General features: G+C 38.7%; 1 protein-coding gene across 1 annotated transcript; it reads left to right on the plus strand.

Annotated features, from left to right (window-relative positions):
• Positions 1-27,693, plus strand: PCF11 (PCF11 cleavage and polyadenylation factor subunit). Its single transcript, XM_038397748.2, has 16 exons — positions 1-512; positions 5,193-5,318; positions 7,425-7,613; positions 8,097-8,291; positions 9,257-10,362; positions 10,636-10,825; positions 14,467-15,106; positions 15,185-16,764; positions 19,022-19,127; positions 20,185-20,307; positions 20,967-21,081; positions 21,757-21,940; positions 22,492-22,647; positions 23,621-23,713; positions 25,603-25,638; positions 26,571-27,693. Exons 1-16 carry the CDS (start codon positions 324-326, stop codon positions 26,784-26,786), a joined length of 5,244 nt encoding a protein of 1,747 aa, XP_038253676.1. The 5' UTR covers positions 1-323; the 3' UTR covers positions 26,787-27,693.
• Positions 27,694-27,794: the final 101 nt, after the last annotated feature.

The raw sequence follows: 27,794 nt of genomic DNA on the forward strand, positions 1-27,794 counted from the left end.
TAGAACAATTTCACATGACGCAACGGTTGGAGGAAGAAGAAGTTCGCGAGTCGCGGCCGCCGCCATTTTGTGTGTGTAAGACTGAGACGGCGGCGGCGGCTGGGGAGGCGGCAGTCGTACCAGCGGCGGCGGCGGCGGCACCATCAGCAGCGGGAGCCCCGGCCCGGAGGATGCGGTAGAAGATCTCGAAGGCATCGGCGAGGGGCGGCGTCGCGCGGCGGCGGCGGCGGCAGCAGCAGCAGCAGCAGCAGCGGCGGGGGATCGCGGGGAGGGGGCTCTCGGTCGGTGGGTCGGGTCCTGTCGCGGGCCCCGGTCCGAGAAGGATGTCGGGCCCGGAGAGCAGCGCAGGCGGCGCCGAGGCCCGGGAGGACGCGTGCCGCGATTACCAGTCGTCGCTGGAGGACCTGACGTTCAACAGCAAGCCGCACATCAACATGCTGACCATCCTGGCCGAGGAGAACGTGCCCTTCGCCAAGGACATCGTCTCCCTGATCGAGGCGCAAATCGCCAAGGTTTTTATATTCCACCGACTACTACTCCTACCTATACTGCTGGGGGGACAGGCCGGGCAGGGGCGAGGCAGGCTGGGGCGTGGGGGGTGCGTGTGTGTGGAGGGGAGACAGGGAAACCCGGGGCGGGGGGCCAGGAGCAGACAGGGAGGCGGGGCGAGCAGGGCACGGGGGGTGGCGGGGCGCTAGAGGCAGGTGGAGGTGGGGGCAGACAGCGGGACGGGGGATTTGAGGAAGGGACGGATCGGAGGAGACAGGAGTCGAGGGGGCGCGGGGGGCCTGGGGGAAGGGCCCAGAGCAGGCAGGCGGGGAGGCATAGTGCCAAACGCGGGCAGGGAGCAAGACCCCGGGGGCTCATCCTCTCCACGCCAAGTATAGGCCCCTTGCAGGCAGGGGAGGAGGAGCGCCCCCCCCCCCCCCCCGACACTAGCGTGCTGTCGAGCACGGGGGTAATGTGACAGGGACTCCGACGTCCGGGGAGGTGTCGGGAATCGCCCCGCGGAGCCGCTCCGAGCGGACCCTGGATATGGGGAACGAAGGCCCGTGTAAATCCGAGAGACAACATGGCGGCCTGGCAGCGACGGGGCCTTAGGACCACCTCGCCCTGCAGCCGGCGTCCTCTGGCCGTGGGGATGCTACTCAGTGTCTCTGTTTTGACGCTTCAACCCACCAGTTCAGTCATTGGTCGCGCAACTAGAACCACGTTCTGGAGCGGGGGACGCAAGATGGCAGCTTTTTTCGGGGCAGTTTAAATAAATGAACATAGATCGGGATTTTGTAAAAGAGAGGTTTCCCGTTCCCTAGTTCCTAAATGAAGCTCCCTCCTAGTTTGAAGGACAGGGCTGTTCCCCCTGCTGCTTTTTGAGACCTCCGGGGGGGCGGGGTTCAGAATCTGCTGGTGAAGAAAAGTTTCTTTAGGGCAGAGCAAGGGCGACCATCTGTTCCGGTGAGAGAAGTTCGAGTGGTGGTGATGGGGTCGTTTCCTTAGCGAAGCTTATTTTGGTGTGGGGAGTCTGTTCAGATCTGCTCTGACTAGAAGCGTAGTGTGGTGGGTGTGTGCAATCTAACTTGGTTAGAGAAGCTTATTGGTCGGGGCAGGGGAGAAGAAATGCAGCTTGTAGGATCCTAACATGGCGCCTGAGAGCACATGATACAAAGGGGAAAGAGGATGCTCCCTCAAAGCCCAACCCAGGCAGTTGCTGACATCAGTCAGCCATGGGCACATGGGGGTTTATTACATTATTATTTTTTTTAGCAGAGGATTTTAACTAGCCCTGAATTTAATTCCAGTAAAATAGCTCCTTTTCATCCCCACCCCCATCAATACAACACACTCCTTCTCCCCTGTTCCTTCTGCTACTAGGTGGTCTAAGGCTTTTGTATTGTGGCTTTAAATTGAGATTTATCGTAGGGAAAATTGTAAAATTTAGATGGGGAGGGAAAGGCCTCTAAAGTTATTTATCTTTCAGACAGAGCAGGATGGCTACCTACGGTGGGTTCTCCCAGACCCTTGTCTAGACTAGTTCTAAATGTCTTCAGGGGCTGGGCTTTGCCTTTTCTTTGGGAAGGTGATGTCACAATCTAATAGATTTCATCATATCTAATACGGGGCAATGGATGTGCATATTAAATGATTTGTCATAAATACCAATGCTGTGAATTTTTTCCTTTTTTGGGTGGTTTTAGAGCCTCCCTGTTTTTTTTAAAGATGTTTTAAATCCTGTATCTATGGTTAGTTTTGCCTAGTTACTGTAGTGACTGGTTACATAAGGCAAGTTTTTAGTTCTTCCTGGGAAATTGACCTCCTTTACTAAGCCACTTTTTAAAAAAAAAAAAAAAAAAAAAAAAGAAAAGAAAAGAAAAAAAAAATGTTGCCTGGAGACAGTTTCTGTTCAGTGTAAAACTGAGTGGTTTGCTTTACATTTTAATAAATGGTTTTGAACTGTGTGACTGGTATTATAAAATTTGTAAATAAAATGTGTGAAATATGTATTTGTCTTTTTATTTACCATTGTTTAGTGCAGAATCTGTTTCCAAAATCAATATTATTTACATGGTTATTTGTTAAGTGTTTAAAAGTGACATGACTGGGGGTTCAGATATCAAAATGAGTTTAAGGTTCATACCTTCAGAAAACTAATAAAAAAAAAAAACCCCACAGAGATGCACATCTTCAGCAACAAATTTCATACATTCATTGAAAGTGAACCGCAAGCATTTTCTAATGAAGGCCAAACCCCACTGTGCAAACAAGCTTATAGTTAGCATCCTTCAATGTTCTGGTTATTATGCTGAGCTTCCCTGGCTTTTGGGTACTGTCTTGTGGGTATCTTTCAGCTAATAGAAAGAGTTCTGTCCTGTATTCTAACTGTATTGGCATCTGAAAACCATAGTACATTCCAAACTAGGATTCACTCTTGTGGTTAATGGAGAACTTGATAACTATATTGACCTAATAAACACTTCCGGAAATGAAGACTTAAAAATTCTTGCCTTATCTAAGCCCTGGTTCTTAAAATATAATACCTGAATGACTGAAGTATTCAGCGTTGAGTTTTCTATATAACTCTTTTAAATTACATGGGTCAATGCTAAAACAGGCTGACTTCCTTACCAGATTGAAGTACTTCCACGTGCGATTACTTCACAACCTGGTGTGTAATGCAAGTCACCATTATAACACTTTTTAAAATGACTTTGTTATTAGTTAAAAGGATCCAGAAGATCTCAGACTTTAAACGTAGCTGAGTATATTGAGCCTGTGTGTAAACACACTCAGTGATGAAATGGAAAAAAGTATAGCTCCTACTGTATAAGTAGCTCTTGGGAATAAGGGCTGGTCAGACAGCTGTGTGTGTTTCACTGAAATCTGACTTTGATTATTATAATCTTCCTGTTTTTCTTTTTAAACAAGCCATTCAGAATTAAAAAAGGTTTTTTAATAAGCTACCTTAAGAAGAAACCAAAACCATCCCAGCCATTTTAATATCAAGCAGCATTGGACACTTAGTCTTTGGCTTACTATGGCCAGAGGTGTATTTGTTTCACACGATAGTGTTAAAATATGCACATTTTCAATACCCAGATGAGGGAGTTTACTGATGATGTAAGCCATATTGTGCATTTACCACATTTAGTTTTTATGTTTTAACTGCATCTTCCTATTACATATTAAGACATGCCATCTACTAATATAATTTTTCACTATGTATACAAATTAGTGTAGGCTGCTACCAGATTTAATATTTACCTATGTTTAAGAAGAAATTACCCCTTATTTGCCTCTTTGAGCAAGCTTCAGGTCATGGTAGTGGAACGGTTTGAAAATGTTGTAAATAAAAATACATTTAAGAGTGAAAACACAACATAGTTTGGCTCTGATTTACTCATATACGAGACTTGTAGACTCAGAATGACCTATATTAATTTTGTCTGCAGTTTTCTTAAGCCACTCTAACGGGAAAGGTACTAAATATAAAACTGTAAAGCAAGAGCACTTCCACACGCTTGTCTGGACAATGGGTTTTGTGAAGTGAGGTGCGAATGATTTATGGACCCATTGGATAACCCTATCTAAACTTAGCTATGAGTAAATGTACTGACTTTTATACGTGGACTTGCGGGATGGTAGATGGGAAAAGTTTTGTCAATGGATGTTCCTGTGGAAGAGGAGCAAAGTTAACACAACATGTGCCTTTTACGTTGTCCTTTCAACAAGTCTGTGTACCTGCTGATGCTTTCTGGAAGTTTGCTGTGCCTTCTGCTTGTGAAAGCCAATGGTAGACATTAAAATTCATTTTTGGGGGTTAGGCCAACAAAGCTTCATTTGCTTTGGAAGTTGCTGTACCAGTCTTAATACCACCACACTAGTCCTACTGCACAAACTAAGTACCAATCTTGTGTATGAACTTAAAAAAAAAATTCCTGCTCCTTTGACAATGGAGAGTCCGGAGTTTGAAGACTACCTTCAGTGAAAATCTTGGTTTCCAGACAAGATCATCTGTGCTCCCATGACCAACCTCATAGTTGAATGTTGTTTGGGTTTAGAACTTCTTGTTTTAGCTGCATGTTTTGCATACAGCTTGAAAATCCAACTGAATAACTACAACTGCTATAGGAGGCCGAGACTCCTCGTTCGTTTGGATTGCGGTGACGTAACTTTAGTCTATTCCAAATGTAGGTTACAAAAAGACTGTCGTATTCAACATATAATCTACATCTACAGAGTTACATTTTTGGGGCCTTTCTGCCAGAAGTCTGAATTCTGTTAACGTGAAATATAGATAAACAGCTTTAAGTTGATACAAGTCACAATTATTAGAAGTTCCAGCACTAGCTAATAGTGGTTTCATGTTAATTTAAAATCTATCAAATGTACGTGAAACAGTTACATTCAAAACACTTAATAGTAACACTGGTGTGCGAATTTTTTTTGCCCAAGTCATTTCAAACACAAACTTAAAACAAATAACTAAACTGTTTGGGTTTTTGTTTGGTAGACGCACAGCATGGTACTTGTTGATAATAAACTTCCCAAGTTCAGTGTGTACAAAATAATCCTTTGATTTGTAATGTCAGCCAAAAATAGAGACCTGTATTTTTGGGATTGGTTATCCTTTAATCTTAAAAATGTTCAAATGTGTATGTTATTCTAAACTTCTCAGTTTCTTCTTATTACTTCAGGCTCCTTCTACAGAGAAGCTTCCTGTTATGTACCTTATGGATTCCATTGTCAAGAACGTTGGAAGAGAGTATCTTACTGCATTTACTAAAAACCTAGTTGCAACATTTATTTGTGTATTTGAAAAGGTACATATGCTTTCAGAAAGTTCTGTAGTCTAATCAAAGTTGTCTCCTGTATAAATAAATATTTGCCTTTCAGTGTTGGGTTTTCTTGCATGGTGAAGTATAACAATGAATATGTTTTTTAATTTATCTTTTACTACACTGTTGCGTATCATAAAAGAAAAGCTGTTAGAAGTACCTAAGATAGAGGTTATCAGCTCATGGTGATTATGAAGTGAAGTTTTGCTAAATTAACATCTGTAGTATATCTCACTAAAGAACTTCATATTAGCCTTTTTTCTGTCATGTAATATAACACTTGGTAAGATCTATTGCTGTGGTACAAGTTAATCTATTTTAAACGGTGGTTGTTTTGATTTTGTTTTTTTAAAGATAGTGAATGCCCTTAATGCAAAGAAAGTACTTGGGCATTATTCTCTCTTTTTTTTTTTTTTTTTTTTTAAGAAAGAGAGGGCAATTATTTTTACCTTTTGTAGCTGAAGTTGACTTTGTTGTTCATTTTAAATTTTTTGCACCTGGAGTGGCAAAAATGAGTGCTTAACTATGAAGAATGCAAGTCAGTGACACGCTGACATTCATTTAGTGGCCTATGGTGAAAGGCTTTCTAAGAAAGTAAAACTAGCACGTTACACATGAATGTTTTGTTTCAGTGTTGTGATCAAGTTATGGGTCCAGTGCTGCAAACTCTTTGTTCATGTTTGTCATCCTTAATCACAAGAAATAATTGGGACTATTCTCCCAAGGAAAAAAGGCAAACCTGAGTAAAGTTTTTGAAGGATTGGGTCTTAAGGTAACTCGTTTCCAGTTTGATTTAAATCCATTATGTAATTTTCTGCATATCAAGATAAAACAGCATCCCATAAATTTAGCAGATAAAATTAATTACAATTTTTGGTGGATATTTAGCATTTTCTGTTCAGGTTTTACATCCCATTAAGGATCTCAATGTTTCTTTTAACAATTCAATTCATATGTATCTTTTTAAATGTTAATTTTTAGTTTGTGAATAGTTGTTGAATAGATTGCATTGATGAATGTAGACTATTTAAAGGAACATTTCTGTGTTCTGTAAAGTCTTGTGAGTTAAATCATGATAACAGGTCACCAGTAAAAGCTCTGTCCATGCATTTCCAATGCAACAGAATCTAGAACTGTGGATTATAATTGACATTTCTGAGCTTCATAGGTTTACCATCCCTTACTTTGAACCCCTCCCAATTATGTTCTGTTTTAATGCTTATTTAATATCTAAATACTAAATGGATGTCACGTTTAATAGTTAAATTGGCATTAAAATGGATAGAAGTCAGTTGATACTGGCTTGGATTTCAGTGTTGACATTGTTACAAATCTTGCTTATTAGTAAAATGGTCACTAGCAAGAGTAGTCAGATTTTCAGTTCAATCCTTGCAGCTATTTTTGCTGTGAATTTCAAACTAGTGTATTTAAAAAAATAGTAGATCTTTCCTTTAAGGATTACAGAGTATACTATTGATGGGAATTCTTTGGAATGCTTCAATTTAGTTTGAAACTTCAAATTATGGTATTTTTTTTATCAATTTGTATATTCTATTTTTAGAATAGAATATTTAGAAGGCAGTTCTCTGATTTTCTAGCAGTTTCCACTTTGTCAATATCTATAGATTTATATATTGTATAGTTTTTTGGCTGTCAGTATTTAAATTTTTTTTTTACAGAAATTTGGCAAAATTAAGGAATTAGAGCATCTTGATACACAAAAGGAAAAGCCTGTTTAGGAGGATGGTAACATGCTATGAAACCCTCAAATGCCTTTCAAGCAGCAAATCCACATACACATTTGTGCTATTTTAAGGTTTTCACAGAATAACTGATATGTGCTCTTTGATTAAAATCTACATTGGACAGGTGCTGTACTTGGTCCTGTTGGTATATTTGTATGTTTCTTAGAACAATTTGCTTAGTTCTAAATACTCAGCTGTGTTCATTAAAGATTTTATGAAAGGATAAAGTTTCCAAGTTAGTGCAGGTATAGAATAAAATATCTGAAATTACAATCTTTTTTTAAGCATGTGCTAAAGTTGTTTTATATTAACTTAACAAGCCATAGAATTGTTCTGTTGTTTTTAGGTGGATGAAAATACTAGGAAAAGTTTATTTAAATTACGCTCCACATGGGATGAAATTTTCCCTTTGAAGAAACTGTATGCTCTTGATGTCAGAGTCAACTCATTAGATCCTGCTTGGCCAATTAAACCTCTACCCCCAAATGTGAATACTTCTAGCATCCATGTGAATCCTAAGTTTTTAAATAAATCGGTAAGTTTTAATATGATTTCTGCATGAGCAGATGGTGATACACAATTTTTATTGTTTACGTGTCCCATTTTGCTGACACTTTGTAAGCCATTATTAAAGAATTTTGAAGAAGTAGATGATCTATATAGGCAGCCAGGTAAGACACAGTTCTCAATTATTTAAAGATTAATTGGGTTTATCTTTCACATGTCAAAATTGGAGTTTAACTAAAACGCTGAATATTCATTGCCTATTTATAGATTGTATTAAATGATAGTTTTTAAGCAATCACTGTTTGAAATTTTGAATTGCGCAACATTTTAAAATGTTCGAATTATTTTTTGCATGAAATTTAAAAACTAATTTATAGTTGGTAAATTGTAATACAAATGAAATAAAGTATCCATACAGCAGTTAAATGAGATTCGGTTACAATTTTGAACCTTTTCCACTTGTTTCTCCCTCCAAGAGTTGTAATGTCCTTCAAATTATTTTTCTTTGTAGACTGAGGAATCTCCTGCACCTACTTCTACAGTCAGTTCATCTGGTACCTCAACTCCTCCAGCTGTTCCTGAAATTCAAAAGAATTTGACCCAAGAGCAACTAATAAGACAACAACTGCTGGCAAAGCAAAAACAGTTGCTGGAACTTCAACAGAAAAAATTAGAGCTGGAGTTAGAACAGACTAAAGCACAGTTGGTGAGTAGGGAGTTAGAGTTTTGTCATACATGGAGGATTTTATTTTGAACAAAACAAATGGATATTTTTTGTTTTTTGAAGTATTTATAAAACAATATCTTGGCTGCACTGTTCGCTATATATGTAGTGGAGTATGGCAGTTTTCTCACTTTTGGGAAAGCCAAGTTGTTGTAGAATAAGGCCATGCTCCTGCAGTGGTATTTTCCAATGTGGAGCTAATTGTAAAATTATTACTTCCAAATATCTTAGTGTTTTTTTTAATCAAAACTGGAGTGATGGAAGGCTTTTTATTGCAACTTGACTATTTATTTCAATTTACAATTTTCGTTGTTTTTGCTTTCCCAAAGTGATGTATGTCTGGCAACACGGAGCCAGCCCTCCCATCTTTCGTAGTAGTCACTATACTATATACATGTTAAAAGCACACAAAACATGTATTTTCAGCAATCTTTATTCCAGTCGTTTTTTGAAAACAAAACATTTGTTTCTAACATAGAGAGACTGGAGCAGGAAGCCTATATAAATATTTTCAACAGTCATGTCAGGTTTGTCTCCCAAAAGGCAAATATGTCAGTCTTACCATGCCTATCACGTGTTTGTATCCTGAATTTCTACTTTTCCATGATTTCTTGTCATCAGATGGAAAAACCCTGAAATACAATAATGAGAAACTTTACTTCACATTTTGAAAGATATATATATAAGTATTCTTTTATGTGGCATTGATATTGTATTGTTTTTCTACTTGATCTTCATTTCTGTTTTCTGTAATGCTACTGCATTTCAGTACAGGTGCTTAGAGGACTGGTCCTAGGCTTGATTATTTTGAATTTAACTGGTTTAGTCGTTAACTTTCAAAGTTTTTTTTTTCTGTAGTTGATTTTCAAGATGCAGTGCAGCTGAATAACACTGGTTTAGGGCTTATATTTTACATGCTAACTCTTTTTCCCCTCCCCCCATTTTAGGCAGTTTCTCTTAGTGTTCAACAAGGGGCAACCACCATGGGTTCAGTTCAAGCACCTTCCAAACAACATGTTTCACAGACTCCTCATATGACAGTGAAAGCTCCTCACCAGACTTCTGTGCAATGTGAAAAAAACAGACCATCTCCATCTTCTCACTTTCATGATGTCAAAGTAGTAAACAGAGATCCTCGTCTTAATAGAATGGCTCAACATTCTTCTCATGCTAAAGATCAAAGTCATAGGAAAGATTTTCTGTCTACCACAAGTCAATCTGATATCAAGGCAAACAAAACACTGCAGGCTGAAAAACAAAATTTGTCAAAGCAAGAAAAGTTAAAATCAAGTGAGAAAACACAGAAGAAAGAACTTGATCAGTTAGATGCAAAATCTAAATCACCATCCCCTTTAAAAAGCAAGTTATCCCATACTAAAGATGCTAAAAGCCAAGAATGTGAGGGTATAAAAGTATCTGAAATTAGTAAAAGAGATCCAAGATTAAAAAAGCATCTTCAGGAGAAGCCAGATGGTAAAGATGATGACACAAAGGAAAAGAGAAAAAATATGGAGAGAAAAGAAAAAGAAGAACATAAGACATCTGAACACAGACCTGTTGGCAGCAGAAATAAAGTAATTAATGGCATTGTTCAAAAACAGGACTGTATTACAGAAGAATCAGAAAAACAGGGTGGAAAACTTGGGAGATCAAGTAATAGAAAAAGGTCCCGATCACGCTCTCCTAAGTCTCGATCTCCAGCTGCCCATTCACCAAAGAGAAGAGAGAGGAGATCACCCAAAAGAAGACTGAGGAGTTTGTCTCCTACTTCCTCGACTCCTAAAATTGGAAAGCTCCGTCAGTCAGGGCCTAAGCAATCTCATGTTGAAGAGTTTACACTAACTACAAGGGAAGAAAGAAATTCTAATAAAAGGAACCTTAAACAGGATTCACGAGATCCAAGGAGATTGAAAAAAACTCAAGAAGACAGACCACAGGAAACTGCAAATCAGCATTCTACAAAGTCCACTCCAGAACCAAAGGAGAATGTGGAAAATTGGCAAGGTTCCAAATCGAGCAAAAGATGGAAATCTGGTTGGGAGGAAAGTAAAAAGTAAGTTACTGATTTTGAGCTTGATCCTGTTGATGAAATCAGTGGGAGTTTTGCTATTGACTCTAGTAGGAGCAGGATTGGCATGCAGTATTCAGATATCAAAGCAACGGGGGATTGTCCGTTAAACATTTTTACTGGCAAACTAGTGTAATCATTGATGCTGAGTTTCTATTGTGGCTGTAGCACATCAGATCTAGATGGAATCAGTTCTAATGTGAATGTAGTAAAAAGAAACAATATATATTTTAAGTAACCTGATTTTATTATTTTCAGTCCACAGCAGAATGACGAACATCAAGTATCTAGTAAATCTCCTCATCAGAGGCACAGGGAGATCTGGGCGGCCAGTAAAGGAATTTTGTCACCTCGAGCCCCAAAGCAACAGCATCGATTAAGTGTGGATGCCAATTTGCAGATTCCCAAAGAATTGACTTCTGCAAGCAAACGAGAGCTACTTAAAAAGGTAATGTTATAATTAGTATCATATATAGGGCTGGAAGGACCTTAACAGGTTAAGTCCAGTCCTCCATGCTGAGACAGGACCAAGTAAACTTGGATCATTTGTCCAGTCAGTTCTTTAAAACCTCCAGTGATGGGGATTCCACAACCACTCTTGGAAGCCTATTCCAGATTTTAACTAACCTTATAGTTAGAATTTTTTTCTGATATCTAATCTAATTTTCATTGCCGCAGATTAAGTCTGTTACTTCTTGTCCTTCAGTGAACATGGAGAACAATTGATCCTTGTACTCTTTGTAACACTTATTTGAAGACTGTTTTCAGATTCCTCCTGAGTCATTTTTCTCAGGACTAAATTTTCTCAGTTTTTTAATAGGTCAGGTTTTCTAAACCTTTTATCATTTTTTGTTACTCTCCTCTGGACTCTCTCCAGTTTGTCCATATCTTTCTGAAAATGCGATGCCCAAAACTGGATTTAGTACTCCAGCTGAGGCCTCACCAGTGCCAGATAAGGTGGAACAGTTACTTCCCTTGTCTTTCATATAATGCTCCTATTAATACATTTCAGATATTAGCCGTTTTATGGAACTGCATCACATTGTTACTTCTGTTCAATTAGTGATCCATTATAATCCTCAGATCCTTTTCTGCAGTACTATACGCTACTCAGTTATTCCCCCTTTTGTAGTTTTGCATTTGATTTTTTAATTCGAAGTGTTGTATTTTGCATTTGTCTTTATTGAATTTCATCTTCTTGATTTCAGACCAATTCTCCAATTTGTCAAGGTTGTTTTGAATTCTAACTCTGTCCTCCAAAGCGCTTGCGACCCCCTCCCAGCTTGTTGTCATCTGCACATCTTATATGTATCCACTCCACTCCGTAATCTAAGTATTAATGAAAATATTAAATAGTACCGGATCCAGGACTTATCCCTGTGCAACTCCACTTGATATGCCAGCGAACCATTGATAACTACTCTTGGAGTACTTACTGTCTTTCAACTAGTTGTACACCCGCTTTACAGTAATTTCATTTGTCACATGTCCCTAATTGGTTTATGAGAATGTCATCTGGGACTGTTAAAAGCCTTACTAAAGTCAAGATATAGCACATCTGCTGCTTCCCGGCCATCCACTAGCTAGGCCATTAGCACTATCAGAGAATGAAATTAGGCTGGTTTGGCATGATTTGTTCTTGAGAAAGCAATGCTGGCTTTTCTTTATAACCCTATTATCCTCTAGGTGCTTACAAATTGATTGTTTAATACTTTGTTCCAGTATTTTTCTAGGTATGTAAGTTAGGCTGACTGGTCTGTAATTCACAGGGTCCCGTCTTTTCCCCTTTTTAAAGATAGATGCTGGTTTGCCTTTCTCTGGTGATTTGGGACCTCAATCATCTTCCACGAATTCTTGAAGATAATAGCTAATATTTCTGAGATTGTTGCAGCTAGTTCCTTAAGTAGCCCATGGTGAATTTCATCAGGCTGTGCTGACTTGAATACATAAAACTTATCTAAAATTCTTTAACTTGTTCTTTCCCTATTTTGGCTTGTGTTCCTTCCCTCTTGTTATTAATTGTGTTGAGTATCTGGTCACCATTAACCTTTTTAGTGAACACTGAAGCAAAATAGGCATTAAACATCTCAACCTTCTTGATGTCACCAGTTATTAGCTTTCCTTCCCTGCTAAGTAGAGGGCCTGCACTTTCCTTCGTTTTTCTCTTTCTTCTAATACATCTTAGGAACCTCTTAAGAATGGCCGTACTGGGTCAAACCAAAGCTCCATCTAGCCCAGTATCCTGTCTTCCGACAGTGGCTAATACCAGGTGCTTCAGAGGGATTGAACAGAACAGATAATCATCAAGTGATCCATCCCCTGTTGCCCATTCATAGCATCTGGCAGGACACCATCCCTGCCCATCCAGGCTAATAGCCATCGATGGACCTATCCTCCAGGAACTTATCCAGTTCTTTTTTGAACCCTGTTATAGTCTTGGCTTTCACAACATCCTCAGGCAAAGAGTTCCACAGGTTGACTGTGCGTTGTATGAAGAAATGCTTTCTTTTGTTTGTTTTAAACCTGCTACCTATTAATTTCATTGGGGTGACCCCTGGTTCTCATGTTATGAAAAGGAGTAAATAACACTTCCTTATTTACTTTCTCTACACCAGTCATGATTTTATAGACCTCTATCATATTACCCCTTAGTCGTTGTCTTTTCCAAACTGAAAACTCCCAGTTTTACTAATCTCTCCTCATATGGAAGCTGTTCCATAACCCAGTGATTTTTCTTGCCCTTTTCTGTACCTTTTGAATTCCAGTATATCTTTTTTGAGATGGGGTAACCATATCTCCATGCATTATTCAAGATGTGGGCTTACCACAGATTTATATAGAAGCAATATGGTATTTTCTATATTATCATCTATCCCTTTCCTAATGATTCTCAACTTTCTGTTAGCTTTTTTGACTGCTGCTGCGCATTGAGTGGATGTTTTCAGAGATCTATCCATAATGACGCCAAGATCTTTCTTGAGTGGTAACAGCTAATTTAGACCCCATCATTTTATATGTATAGTTGGGATTATGTTTTTCAGTGTGTATTACTTTGTATTTATCAAAATTGAATTTCTTCTGCTGTTTTGTTGCCGTCACCCAGTTTTTTGAGGTCCCTTTGTAACTCTTCACAGTCTGCTTTGGACTTAACTATCTTGAGTAGTCTTGTATCATATACAAATGTTGCCACCTCACTGTTTACCCCTTTTTCCAGATCATTTATGAATATGTTGACAAGTACTAGTTCCAGTACAGACCCCTGGGGGCACCTCTATTTACTTCTCTCCATTCTAAAAACTGACAATTTATTCCTATCCTTTAGGTCATTAAAGAGCTCCAGATGGAGCCATATTGACTCCTTAATATTCTTCCTATCTTTTCCTCTCATTGGGGTAGTTTGCTGTTGCACCTGTATTGTTTCTTTAAGAAACTGCCAGCTCTCCTGAACAACTTTTTGCCTTAGATTTTCGTCCCAGGGGACCTTATCTACCAGTTCTCAGAGTTTGTTAAAGTTTGATATTTTTTTTTTATTTTTTTTAAGTCCATTGTCCTTTTTCTGCTGCTCTCATGCCTTCTTTCCTCTGGATCTATTCTTTTGTGATCACTTCCACACACATTGCCTACCACCTTTATATTCACCACCATTCTAATTGTTGGTCAAAATTAAGTCTAAAATGGCTCTCCCCTTGTTTACTTGCCCTACTTCCTGAAATTAATTCCAAGGCATTCCAAGAATTTATTGGAAATTTTGTGTTTGCCATATTACTTTTTCAACAGATGTCTGGGTAATTACCAGGTGTTGAGTGTTGGATATCTGTTCTAGAAATGCTTCATCTACCTCCTCTTCCTACATTGATGGTCTATAGTAGACTGCTTCCGTGACATCATTGCTAATTTTTCTCCCTTTTATCTTTACACAGAGACTTGTAGTTGTCTACCTCTCACCACCTTCTGTACCTCAGAACAAGTTTTTATATTCTTGATGTGTAATGCAACAACATTTCCTTTGTCAGACCTGTTTTGTGTAGTTACATTAAAAAAAAATTTTTTTTAAATCTAAAATTTGTTTACATTTTTTGTACATTGTAGGCAAATGAACGTCTGACATCTGGGGAAATAACACAAGATGAGTTCCTTGTTGTGGCTCATCAGATTCGTCAACTGTTCCAATATCAGGAAGGGAAGCACAGATGCAATGTGTGGGATAGTCCTACAGAAGAAAAATGTGGTATGAAGAAGAAACCCCTTCTGTCTGATGCTGAATTAACGTATTATGAACATAAAGCTAAACTGAAAAGAACACAAGTTCAGCATTCATTTCCAAGACTTGATCTGTTAGATCCTGATGATATTTTAGGGTATGATTTGACTGATGCATTGCTTTCTGGAATAGAATGTGAGCAAACAAAAGGTAAACGTGGAGGACAATTTGACAGAAAAGAGCAATTTGGAGACAGGTCAAGACGGCATTCTCCTATAAGTGGCAGTAGACCTTATGCTGATGATCTTTCACTACTTGAGAGCCGGCGAAGACATGATGAGCAAAATTCTTCCAAAGGAACAAGAAGTTCTAAAAACTTCGATCCTTACGATAGTTGGGGAGAAACAGATGAATTTAGAGATGCACTCAGGCAACAAGGGAAAAGTACACCAGAGTTTCAGAAAATTGATGGAGATGGATTCTGCAAATTTGATAATCGTGAAGAAAGACAGATGGTTGGACAGAGTGGTACATATTTTATTTTTATATTCTTGAGGTTAGGTATCTTGCAGAATTTCAGTAAGTAACTGTTTTTTTAAATTTTAGGTGTTCGAGAGGAACCGAGATCCCCATTCAGTGAACGTTTCAAGAGACCTAGATATGAAGATCCAGAGAAAACACCATTTATAGAGAGTCCAGGATCAAGATTTGCAGGCATTGACGTAAAGCAGAGATTAGGTGCACTCATGGAAGACAGACCACTATTTGATGGCTCACCTAGACAGCCTGCTGCAAGGGGAGGGGGAGATGGACAAGCTGGTCATTTTGTTGATGGGCCTTCTAATAATTCAAGCCCTAGAATTGAAGGGCCACCTGCACAGGCTTCTATGAGGTTTGAAGGGCCACTAGGTCAGGTGGGAGGAGGAGCTGCGTCTCAGTTTGATGGGCCACTGGGACAGGCAGGGGGAGGGGGTGCCCTGAGGTTTGATGGGCCACCAGGGCAGATAGGCACCCTCAGGTTTGAGGGGCCCCTTGGGCAAGTAGGTGCAGGGGGTGCACTAAGGTTTGAAAGCCCCCTGGGACAAGTAGGGGGTGCTTTAAGATTTGAGGGGCCTGTGGGTGGTCGCAGGTTAGAGGGGCCTGTAGGCCAGACTATGGGTGGTCTCAGATTTGAGGGGCCTCATGGTCAGCCATCGGGTGGTCTCAGGTTTGAGGGACCCCATGGTCAACCTATGGGGCCTCATGGCCAGCCAGCAGGTGGACTCAGATTTGAGGGACCCCATGGTCAGCCTATGGGGCCTCGTGGTCAACCAGGGAGTGGGCTCAGGTTTGAGGGGCCACATATCCAGCCAATGGGGCCCCATGGTCAACCAGGGAGTGGGCTCCGTTTTGAGGGGCCACATGGTCCGCCTGTGGGGCCACATGGTCAACCGGGAGGAGGTCTGCGTTTTGAGGGGCCCCATGGTCAGTCTGTAGGACCACATGTCCAGGGAGGGGGTGGTCTCAGGTTTGAAGGTCCACACGTCCAGCCAGGACTTGGTCCTAGGTTTGAGGGTCCATCAGTCCAGACGGGGGGTGGACTTAGATTTGAAGGGCCTTTGGGTCAGACTGGTCCAAGATTCGATGGCTGTCATTCATCCAGATTTGATAGTCAACCTGGTCAGCTATCCCTTTTGCAAAGGTTTGATGGTTTACATGGACAACCTGGCCCAAGATTTGAAAGGGCACCAGGTCAACAGACAGCTCCTAGGTTTGATGGACCACCTGGTCAGCAGCCACGATTTGATACACCAGTACCTCAAAGGTTTGATGGTCCTCAACACCAGCCAGGTTCAAGGTTTGCAATGCCCCTTGGTCTTCAAGGTCCAAGGTTTGAAAATGTAGCTAATCCTCCTGCCTCAAGACTGGAATCTTACGGGCAAACTGGTCCATACAGTGAACATCCCAATCAGACTTACAACGGGCCATCCCATGGTATGCAGTTCCAGAGACCTGAAATGTTTGATGCCTCTCAAGGACCAAATTTCAATGGGCCCCCTGGCCCTGGAGCACAGAACTTTCCCAATCCACTTAACAGAGCATCTGGACATTATTTTGATGACAAGAATCTTCAGGGTCCTCAATATGGAAACTTCAATACCTTGCCTAATTCTGTGTCAGTAGGAAATACTCAGCAACCACAGCAGGTAAGATTGTTTAGCATTAAACTTGCCTACATCTGTATAGCAAAATTTTATGACTTTATGAGGGCTTAGGAGACAGGAACCCTACAGATGGTTTCAAATTTAAAAAGTCTTAATTTGAATATACACCCTACCCCGATATAATGTGACCCGATATAATGCGGTAAAGTAGCAATCCTGGGTGGGGTGGGGCGGGGCTGGGCTGCGTGCTCCGGTGGATCAAAGCAAGTTCTATATAATGCGGTTTCACGTATAACGCGGTAAGATTTTTGGGCTCCCAAGGACAGTGTTATATCAGGGAAGAGGTGTATCAGTAATTGTCTACAGTCATAATTTTAAAGGGACATAGTCTGATAATTTTGCTTCCCAATTGGTTTTCTTTTAGAGAAACATCCTAATCTATTAAGAAAAAATTTAAGTTTTTTTATAGGTTCAGGTATTTCCAAGCATGTTTTAAAAGTTCCCCTGCAGTGTGTACACCTGAAAGTGTAACCTGATCAAAACAATAATGAAACTGGTCTATTTCCACTACTCACTTGAATGCAAAAATGGCTATGATTGGAGTTATAAATCACGTGCAGTATTTTAACTACTCTTTGCACAAAATTAATTCCATGGAAAACATTAAATTTAGGTACATATAAACACTCCTGATCTTTCTGCAAGAGAAGTAAAGGCCAAATGCTACTTAACAAGTGTAGATAAGTAGGACAAAGCTGGTGTGGATACATGTAAGGCATGTAGTGCACACAAGGTTATTTCAGCTAGCCTTATTAGAGCTGTAAAATTTAGTGCCCTTGGGAGGGAGGTTGTTAGGAAATATAGGATTTTGGCACACTCATACTATTTGTTGGACAAAAAGTGCCTGTTTAGCAGACATCTTTCATCTGTGGGTGTGGTCAGTTGGCTTCAGTATTGATGATTGTCTTGCAAAAATTCTCTTCAGTAGGTGGAGTTGGTGTCAAACATCTATAACAAAGCCATCTATAACAAATTGATTAGAAAATTTGAATTCTACAAGCATTCTTCATTATCAGGATATAAATTGAATGTGATATGAAGAATTACTAATTAAATGAATACCAGTAGTTAGGTGTCCTCATACTACTTACAGTGGTAACATTTTAAAGAACACCAAAACCAACAGCCATGAATCCAAAAATATATGCTGATGGAACTTACTAATCAGTTTGCAGAAGGCAGTTATAGCAGAAGTAATAATTCAAATTACTTTTCCCCTCTGAAATTGACTAGCATTTATTGCTTTTTTGGTGACATCCTGGATTCCATTATTTTTTGGTATAACTGGTACCATTTACATTTTCAGCTAAAATTATTAGATGGGTAGGCATTCACCTATATTTTAATGTCCAATTTGGGTGAAAAAGAACAATTTAAAAGAGCAATGGTGAGTCAATATTGGAAAATGAATTTAAAATGTGCAGGCCTGATGGCTAAAAGAAACAAGTATCCCTTATTAAACAAGTAAGCATGGAAGGACCTTTGCATTTCATTAAGTTGTGTGTGTCCCTTCCCCATATGCTTGGCAATAAAAATATAGTTTGAAATGCTGTGTTGTCAAATTATAAGGAGCTTTCAAAAACGTACGGAAGCATTCCCTCTTCATGGATATAAATAGGTAAATGCATAATGCAGAGGTTCCCAAACTGTGGAGTGGAATGTTCAGGGGGGCGCAGCTGGGGCCTGGGCCAGCCCCTATGGAGGGCAGGGTGTGAGTGCCACTAAACTCCACTCCTGGCACCAGCTGCCAGCCCTGCGCTGTGGCCCCAGCTTCAGCCCCCTTACCCCTGTCCGTGTCCTCCCCTCCCAGAGCCGTGGCCTCGCTCCTGCCCCCGGCTTCGGTAAACAGAGGTAAGAGGTGGGCATGAGGTAAAAAGTTTGGGGACCACTGGCATAATGGGCTTAAATTGCAGCAAAGGAGATTTAGGTTGAACATTATGAAAAACTTCCGAACTGTCATGGTAGTTAAGCACTGGAACAAATTATGTGAGGAGGTTGTGGAATCTCTGTCCTTTGATGTTTTTAAGAACAGGTTGGACAAACACCTGTCAGGGATGGTCTAGATAATACTTAGTTCATCCTCAGGGCAGGGAACTGGACTAGATGACCTATCAAGGTCCTTTCCAGTCCTACATTTCTATTGTATACTGGGGACACTTTAGGAGTTAATAGTAAAATGTAAGAAGAATTTGTAATTCAAATAGCTATGAAATAAGTACATAACTTTTTACTTTTACAGGTTCCTGGTCTATCTGTATCTTCTCAAGCTGGACCTTATAGTCAAGGACAAACATATTTACCAGTACTTGCACAAAATCCTGGAAGCTTTGTTCAGACTCAAGCAGGTATGTATGGAAATTGTGTGCTGGCTATTTTAAACTCGTGTTCAAACTTTGTTAATCAGATACCACAGAATTTAGCTACTCAGGTTGTCCACATCTCATCTAAAGGACAGCACAGTTCTTTCAACAGCATGTTGCCACTTAGCACTATTCTGGGGCCCTGGTTTAGTACTAATTCAAGAAAGATTGCCATTTAATTGTTAATAAGTACAATTTTTCTGTAATACTTTTCTATAGTACTGTAATAAATACAAAATTTCTGAATACTTTAATTCTTTTGGCGGTCTCGCATTCAGGTATCAATCAGGCCCAGTCCTGATTAGTTTATGTAACCACAAGTTTTTTGGTATGCTATGATGCTGAAAATGGTCTGCCTTTGTGTGGGTATGAGAAGATAAATGGAGACACCATAATGCTGATTTGTATATGCCAAGTTATGCAATTCATCCCTGCACATCAGAGCCCAAAATGAAAGGCTTCCAGAATGTAATAAGTGAACAAAGTCAAATAATGAAGCGTAAATATTTACTAGATTCAGACTAAGAAAATAACATTCCAAAAACCTGTAGAGCATGTATGCATGGTTGTACCTTGGGTGGTAGACAGATCAACACTTTGAAAGCTTAATACTATGAGGAGAGGGAGGGACTGCAAAGGGAAGCTGACTAACAAAAAAGGACCAAGAAGGCGCAAAACAAAAGGAGAAGAGACAGGGAAACAATTTGGTAAATGAAAAGCTGAAAAATGGGGGGAGAGAAAAAGATGAGACAAATAGAAGCACCTCTATTTTGCCATTCTATCTGAGGGCTACTCTTTTCTCTCAGCGAATGGCTTGGGTGATAAAATATTCTTGGTGGTGATGTATAGAATGGAATGTAGTTGAGTAAGAAATGAACAACAGAATTGTATTTAGCAACTTCTATTTTCTTTAAAGCATTAACTTTTCAAAAAAATTATTTTAAATGAGTATCATTAAAATAAACAGGATGACATATATTAAGGCTTGATTTTTCTCAAATGCATCAGAAATATTGTAGCATTGCTGTTTTTCTTCCCTTAGGATCCCTTCCACTTTCATATCCTGATAATCACCTTGGCCAGCTTGATGTAAATGAGTTGTTCTCTAAACTGCTTTCAACAGGAATCCTCAAAGTGTCAAAAACTACTGATTCCACTTCAGCACGTATGTATAGCATTTATCCTCTTACTGTCCATTTTAACACAAGAGTGCAGTGAAAAACTCCCAGTAAAAATCTTGGTATTATATAAGTACTCTAATTTTCTATGTAATAGGTGTTTTAATGATTTTTTTATAGCAAATAAAACCAAGAACTTGCTTTTGTGTTTATATGATGTCCCATAATTTGGGAATGACCATCTTTGTGCACATGATGAAGTGAACTGTGTTTGGTAACTTCCTTTTAAAACTTCCACTATTGACCAGTTTACTTTGTAGATTTTAGCTAACTAATATAGCCAGACTTGCAAATACATCAGTCTGTCTGTCCTTGGTGCCATCCCCCAATTGTTTGTTTTTAATCAAAACAATTTTTTAAAAATATGTCAGTGTTTGAAATTGCTTTAGTTTGTGTCTTTCATAGATTACTTTCCAAACCAAGGGTTTGGATGAATTAGAGAAGTCACTTGAAAACCACTTGCCCAAATTCAAATTGTAGACCTAGTTATTAATTTGTGTACCTTTGTTTTAAGCTGTTACAGCACCGGATTGAATTGGTTAATGCTGTATTTGGCGTTATCATGTTCATTTTATTATTTGAATAAGTGGAACTGTTTCAGAATGAAATCTTGGGAAACTGACAGTGTTCCATGTGTGTATTCTAGAAGTGAATGAAACTTCTACCCAGCCAGCTCCTGAAGAGGAGGAGGATGACCAGGAGCAGAGTGAGGATCAAGACATCCCAGACCTCACTAACTTTACAGTTGAAGAACTAAAACAGTACGTGTACTAATGGGGGCTCAGTGTGCACTATGGGTAATCATGACACTAATATATAGGTAGTTTAATTGTCTTTGTTTCAAGACAACTTGAGAACTTAATTGTACAAGATTGTGAGACATCACAATAGAGTAAGGAGGGAGAAGGGATACAACTGTCAGTTTCATCATTGTATTCATTAATGTCGTATAATTTGCATAAAAACTTTTCCATGTGAAATATATTTATAAACATTTAATTCTTCGACAAGATGCATATTTTTTTAATTGGACCAAATATTTTTAAATGCACATCAGAGTCAATGGAACTGTTCACGTGCACAAAGGTTTGCAGATTTGGGTCCAATATTTTTAGCATTCATGTCAATTTGCTTTTAGCTCATTGGAGCCAGTAGATCTAAAATGGCTAACATGATGTGCTAGTATGCTTTTCATGTATGGTTACCTCGAGATAATGGTTTTGCAATTTGAAATTTTAGATCTGTCACAAACTTGAAAACTGTGGAAACCTACACTCTACCTGACACCTGTTTTACTTATATAATGGCTTCACTCCTTTCTGTGTTGGCAATGGGAATCCAGTATACTTTATTGGAATGTTTTCTCACCCTTAAAAAAAAAATGTAATCTCTTTTCTAGTAAATGTGAAGACTTTACATTTTTTTTTCTCTTGTAGGCGTTATGATAGTGTTATAAATCGACTGTACACTGGTATTCAGTGTTACTCCTGTGGAATGAGGTTTACAACTTCACAGACGGACGTATATGCAGATCACTTGGACTGGCATTACCGACAAAATCGCACTGAAAAGGACATTAGCAGAAAAGTTACTCACAGAAGGTGGTACTACAGTTTAACAGTAAGTAATTCAATAATATCTTTCTCTGTATGTGCCTGAATGAATAGAAGGCAAAATTATTCCCTGTGTAATTGCACTGAATTCAGTTGTGTTGCATGGAATGTAAATCAGCACAGAATTCGGCCTTTGGTAATTAACCCTCTCCGATTTCTCCCTCCTCTTTTTTCTGACAGTGACTGTAAGAACATAAAGGAAAGGTATAGGGGGGACTAATATAGTCTAAAACCTTTGACACCTTTTTTGATAATCTCAGAAGAGAGCAATGATTAGAATGAGATGGATGTTAAACTACATTGCCGCTCTGAAGAGTGGTCCCTTTAGAATAGGCTTGAAGCACAGTGGAGCAGTGTGGGGAAACTTGCACTGCTACTTGTCATGCTGTATCTGTAATGAGAGAGCTTCAGTTTCCAGTCCAGTCAAACTGACACCTTTTATTAAAAATGCTTTCACACCTTCTCAAATATCAAATTTGGGGAACTGTATTTTTAAATGTGTAAAAGTTACGATTAATGAAAAGAAGGCTTGAATGTTATTTTTGTTAACTTCCTTAGGACTGGATAGAATTTGAAGAAATAGCTGATCTAGAGGAACGTGCAAAGAGCCAGTTCTTTGAAAAAGTACATGAAGAAGTTGTATTGAAGACACAAGAAGCTGCTAAAGAAAAAGAGTTTCAAAGTGTTCCTGCTGGACCAGCAGGAGTAGATGAGGTAAATTTGCATATTTAAACGGTCTTTGATTAGCTTACATAAGGGGAATGGTCTAATTTCTGAGCAATCTTGCAGTTTTTCTTTTTATCCCTAAGTATTTTATGTAAACTGTAAAGTTTCATCCTTGTATCTAACAAATACAGGTTAGAAATGTACCTGTGTGGAAGCTGAAGCTTGTATTTAGCACACTTGCAGTAGGAGAGATGATGGAGGCAAACAAACTGAAAACATTCTCAATTGGCCAAATCACAAGCTCTCTAACTTGTGTTTTCGTTCAGGTCTTACTTAGAGAAATTTCCATTGAGGCCAATAGAAATTGGCCTTACTAAGGGCTGAGTAAGAAGAACTAATTACCTAAGCGTTTGAGCAGGGGGTTGGACTAGATGACCTCCTGAGGTCCCTTCCAACCCTGATATTCTATGATTCTAACCGAATAGCAACAAAATCATGAATTCTCTGAATTCTATTTAGGGAGGGAAGTTATGTAATAAAATATGAGCTGTTTTAATTGGCAAAATAGAAAGATGGACAAAAGTTTGTTACCTGGATTAGCTGACACTGTTGAATTTCATAACAGTTGGCTACCGAGTGCATACAGGACTTCTAGAAAACTGTTGTGGTGGCTACCCCTTCCCTGAATGAAAGCCTTTCTAAATTGGAGATTTGTTTTTTTAATTTAGAAAACGTAGTAACTTTGTGTGATGCTAACAGTTAATTGAGAATGTGGAATGTAGTTGTCAGTTACAATTAGTCCAGAGTTCGCAAATTGCAATTAAATTAGTAAATAGTGTCCATTTATGTTACCTTTTTAACTCTACAGTGTATACATAAGAATGCAGCGTATTCCAGTATATTTACCTTGATTGTTAAAAAGTCCCCTTTTCTTAGTAAATTGTAGTTAGCTGCTTCTCTAGAAACTGGTAAGCACAAAAGTGTTGTAAATGTACATAACTGTGTCTTTTCTATCTTTCAGAGCTGTGAAATTTGCCAAGAGCAATTTGAACAATATTGGGATGAGGAAGAGGAAGAGTGGCATTTAAAGAATGCTATTAGGGTAGAGGAAAAGGTATTCTGAGCATATCACGTTTTGGGGTTACTAAAAGCCAGGGTAGATGAGGAAATAGCATGAATGTGCAAAGCGGCATGTGGTGGAGGGCAGCCCAGTCTGTCTTCACTCTTGAAGAGTTTACTCTGCTGCTTTTTAGGTTCCATGGTGCACCAAAACATCAGCACCATGGGGGAGGTACCCTTAAAGTGCTGATACGTTCGCACAAATATACTTGGCTTCAGCACACCATGCAGCAGCACCATAAATAAAATACATGTAGATATACGTTCAGTAACTTATACATAAAAAATTGTAACTAATTTACAATAACCACTAACATAGTTCAGCTCTTTATATAAATTTTCCTAAACATTATGAAAAAAATCCAGTCACCGTTTATATTTTGACACCATACCTCACTTACACCAGGATATAAATCCATGTCCAGAACTGTTCAACATATTCATAAATGATCTGGGAAAAGGGGTAAACAGTGAGGTGGCAAAATTTGTAGATACAAAACTATTCAGGATAGTTAAGTCCAAAGCAGACTGCGAAGAGCTACAAAGAGACTTCACAAAATTGGGTGACTGGGCAACTAAATGGCAAATGAAATTCAATGTTGATAAATACAAAGTAATGCACATTGGAAAACATGATCCCAACTATACTTATAAAATGATGGGGTCTAAATTAGCTGATAACGCTCAAGAAAGAGGTCTTGGGGTCATTGTAGATAGTTCTCTGAAAACATCCACTCAGTGTGCAGCAGCAGTCAAAAAAGCTAACAAAACATTGGGAATCATTAGGAAAGAGATAGATAAGACAGAAAATCATGTTGCCTCTATATAAATCCATGGTACCCCCACATCTTGAATACTGTGTGCAGATGTGGTCACCCCATCTCAAAAAAAAAATATTGGATTGGGAAAGGCACAGAAAAGGGCAACAAAAATGACTGGGGGTATGGAACAGCTTCTGTATAAGGAGAGATTAATAAGACTGGGAGTGTTCATCTTGGAATTGAGATGACTAAGAGAGGATATCATAGAGATTTATAAAATCCTGAATGGTGTGGAGAAAATAAATAATGAAGTGTTATTTACTCATAACACAAGAAAGGGGGGGTCTCCAAATGAAATTAATAGGCAGCAGGTTTAAAATAAACAAAAGGAAGTATTTCTTCACACAATGCAGAGTCAACCTGTGGAACTCTTTGCCAGAGTATATTGTGAAGGCCAAGATTATAACAGTTCAAAAAAGAACTAGATAAGTTCCTGGAGGATTGGTCCATCAATGGCTATTAGCCCAGATAGGCAAGGATGGCGTCCCAAGCCTCTGTTTGCCAGAAGCTGGGAATGGGCGACGGGATCACTTGATGATTACCTGTTCGGTTCATTTCCTCTGAAGGACCTGGTATTGGCCACTGTCAGAAGACAGGATACTGGGCTAGATGGACCTTTAGTGTGACCCAGTATGGCCATTCTTAAGTTAAATTTATATGTAGTTAGAACATATGAAAGTCACACCAACCCTGTGTTAATCATTATAACTTTCTGAGTCTCCGGATGGGGGAAGGGAGATGGTTGAGGCTGAGAAGGGGTGCTAATAAGTGGAGTTGGGGTCTTGAGAATTCACAGCTTAAACTGCATTCGGTTGAGAAATTAGATTTATGGTCAGCATTAAGGACAAAATATATTTTGCTCAGATTGCCTTTGGGCATTAGAAGCCAAGCATGGAAGACTTTAGTTCAAAAGTGAATGTTTAGGGAAGCTAGGGGATGAGACCATGAAGTGCATAATCAAAACTGTTCTGCAAACCTAATTTCATAACCTGTAAAACTGCAATAAAATACGCATTTGTGTGTTCAAATATGTAGAGAAGTCACATTGTTTTTCTTTTTTTAGATTTACCATCCATCATGTTATGAAGATTACCAAAAGGCAAGTGCATCTCTATTTTTATTTCTGCTCAAACATTTTATTGTGAGGTTGACATTTGTGTTGAGAGATGTATAGTTTTGTACTGAGAGAATGTATTCAGAGCATGCTACCCATTTCTGTCACATGTGGCTAGACAAGGAACTGCAAGAATGATGGTAATGGAAAATTCATCATTCAGAACTAGCTGGGAAGCTTATTGCTTATTTCTGATGTTGTGATGTAGCATATCTTCTTGCATATCAGACAGCAGTAAATAGAAGCCATAAGTAGAATATATAGGTCAAGCATATGGGGTTAAAGCTTTTAAATCTGAAGAATTTGCTGAATGGAGTAAATTGATACTGATGTTTTTTTAGTTTCTAACTTCCATTAGCTGTTTACGAATTTATTAATTCAAATTGTTGTGTTGGGGTTAGTGAGGATGTACTGTGGTTTATGGCAATATATTACATTAATGGTTTTCAATCTTTTTTCGTTTGCGGACCTGTAAAAAATTTCAAACGGATGTGTGAACCCCTTTGGAAATCTTAGGCATAGTCTATGAACCCCAGGGGTCTTCTTATCACAGGTTGAAAACCACTGTTATATGGTAGTGACAACCTTTTTTAGACCCCTTAGATATAATCTGCAGATCCTTGATTGAAAAGCACTGTACTACATATTTGTCCTTTATTTGTTTGATGTAATAATTCTAATTTAGGGAGCATTAGGTTTGTTGTTAAACTATATTTGCTAAAGTAAGAATGTTACAGAACAAACCAGCTCTTTAAGAATCTTGGTGAGGGGGGAAAACCTTGAATTTTCAATAACCAGATTAACACATCCTGTGAAGCAACATTTATAACTTTTCTCCCTCTCCTTTAGTCACAAAGGAAATAACTGTCTTAGTGATATGTAAAACTGTATATTTATTGTTAATTTTCATTTGGCAGACATCATCATTTGATTGTACGCCATCTCCCAGCAAGACCCCTGTGGAAAACCCACTAAATATTATGTTGAACATTGTCAAACAAGAAATACAGGAGACCTGTAACAGTCCTAAAGTCAAAGAAGAACCTGTCGACACCCCTGCTACTTGTATGGAAGAGAGCACACCTGCGTCTACAGATATTAAAACAGAAACTGATAAAGTTGAACCAGTTTAATTAAACTGAGAGGTATGATTTTTTTTTTTACAGAACAGAAGAGCTGCTGTGTTGACTCTAGAAGGCAAATACTTTTTATATAAATAAAATATTCTCATGGGGCAGGGCCCCAGCTATTATTTGGTTAATAAATACATTTTTGTATTTGAATTTCTTATTGCCTGCACAGTTTCAGGTGTCGATTGTGTGAAAGTTCTGTAGATGCGTGCAAATTTAATGGAATGGAATTGTATATGTAAAAAAAAAAATGTACAATTTTCACTTGTGGAAATGTAAATTATAAATAAAAATATTTTTGCTATATATGGAGTGTAATGTTTATGCACACCATCGAATGAAGAGTTTCTGTACTTTTTTCAGCTTAAGTGGAATTAAACAGAGACCTCAATTTAGACTTCTAGCTAAGTAGGATTCTGAAATATAAAATAACTGAAGGAAGTTATTTGGATTCATAGGAGGGTTGTAAGGAAAACAATGCAGGAACTTTCTTAAACAGCAAACCCTACATTTCTTTTCTTATTAAATTTAGTTGAACAAACTTGCATACATATCCAGATATAAAAATAAAAGTAACCAAAAAGACAGTTTTGGATAGAAAAAAAAATTAGTAAAACAACCTGTGGGCTTGATTGTGGTTACAACTGCCAACATACATTTGATTAACAAACCAGTATACTTGCTTGTTAAAGCAGATTTTTAATGCCTTTTTTCAAATAGTCAAACGTAAGAATTTAGTACAGCTGAACAATTTTTTCTTTAAGTTACAGGGGAGAAAATGAATGTAAGAGTGCTCATTTTGAAACATGGTTAACATTTTTCTTTTGTTGGTTATGACTGGATTTAGATGGTAAGCCGGATACCATGAGATGTTAATATTTCTAACATGTAATAAATAGAATGAAGCATATTTGAGTTTGAATCTCTTTATTTCATGAGGGGCTTTGGGGTAATCATGGAATCAAAGGACTGGAAGGGACTTCGAGAGGTCATCTAGTCCAGTCCCCTGCA

The sequence above is a fragment of the Dermochelys coriacea genome, chromosome 1, assembly GCF_009764565.3.
Source record: "Dermochelys coriacea isolate rDerCor1 chromosome 1, rDerCor1.pri.v4, whole genome shotgun sequence".
Classification (NCBI taxonomy): Eukaryota; Metazoa; Chordata; order Testudines; family Dermochelyidae; genus Dermochelys; species Dermochelys coriacea.

Coding starts and splice junctions, on each gene's coding strand:
- PCF11 (XM_038397748.2), top strand. CDS start 324: ATGTCGGGCCCGGAGAGCAGCGCAGGCGGCGCCGAGGCCCGGGAGGAC. Junction 22,648..23,620: donor GACCAGCAGGAGTAGATGAG/GTAAATTTGCAT, acceptor TCTATCTTTCAG/AGCTGTGAAATTTGCCAAGA. Junction 25,639..26,570: donor GTTATGAAGATTACCAAAAG/GCAAGTGCATCT, acceptor TTCATTTGGCAG/ACATCATCATTTGATTGTAC.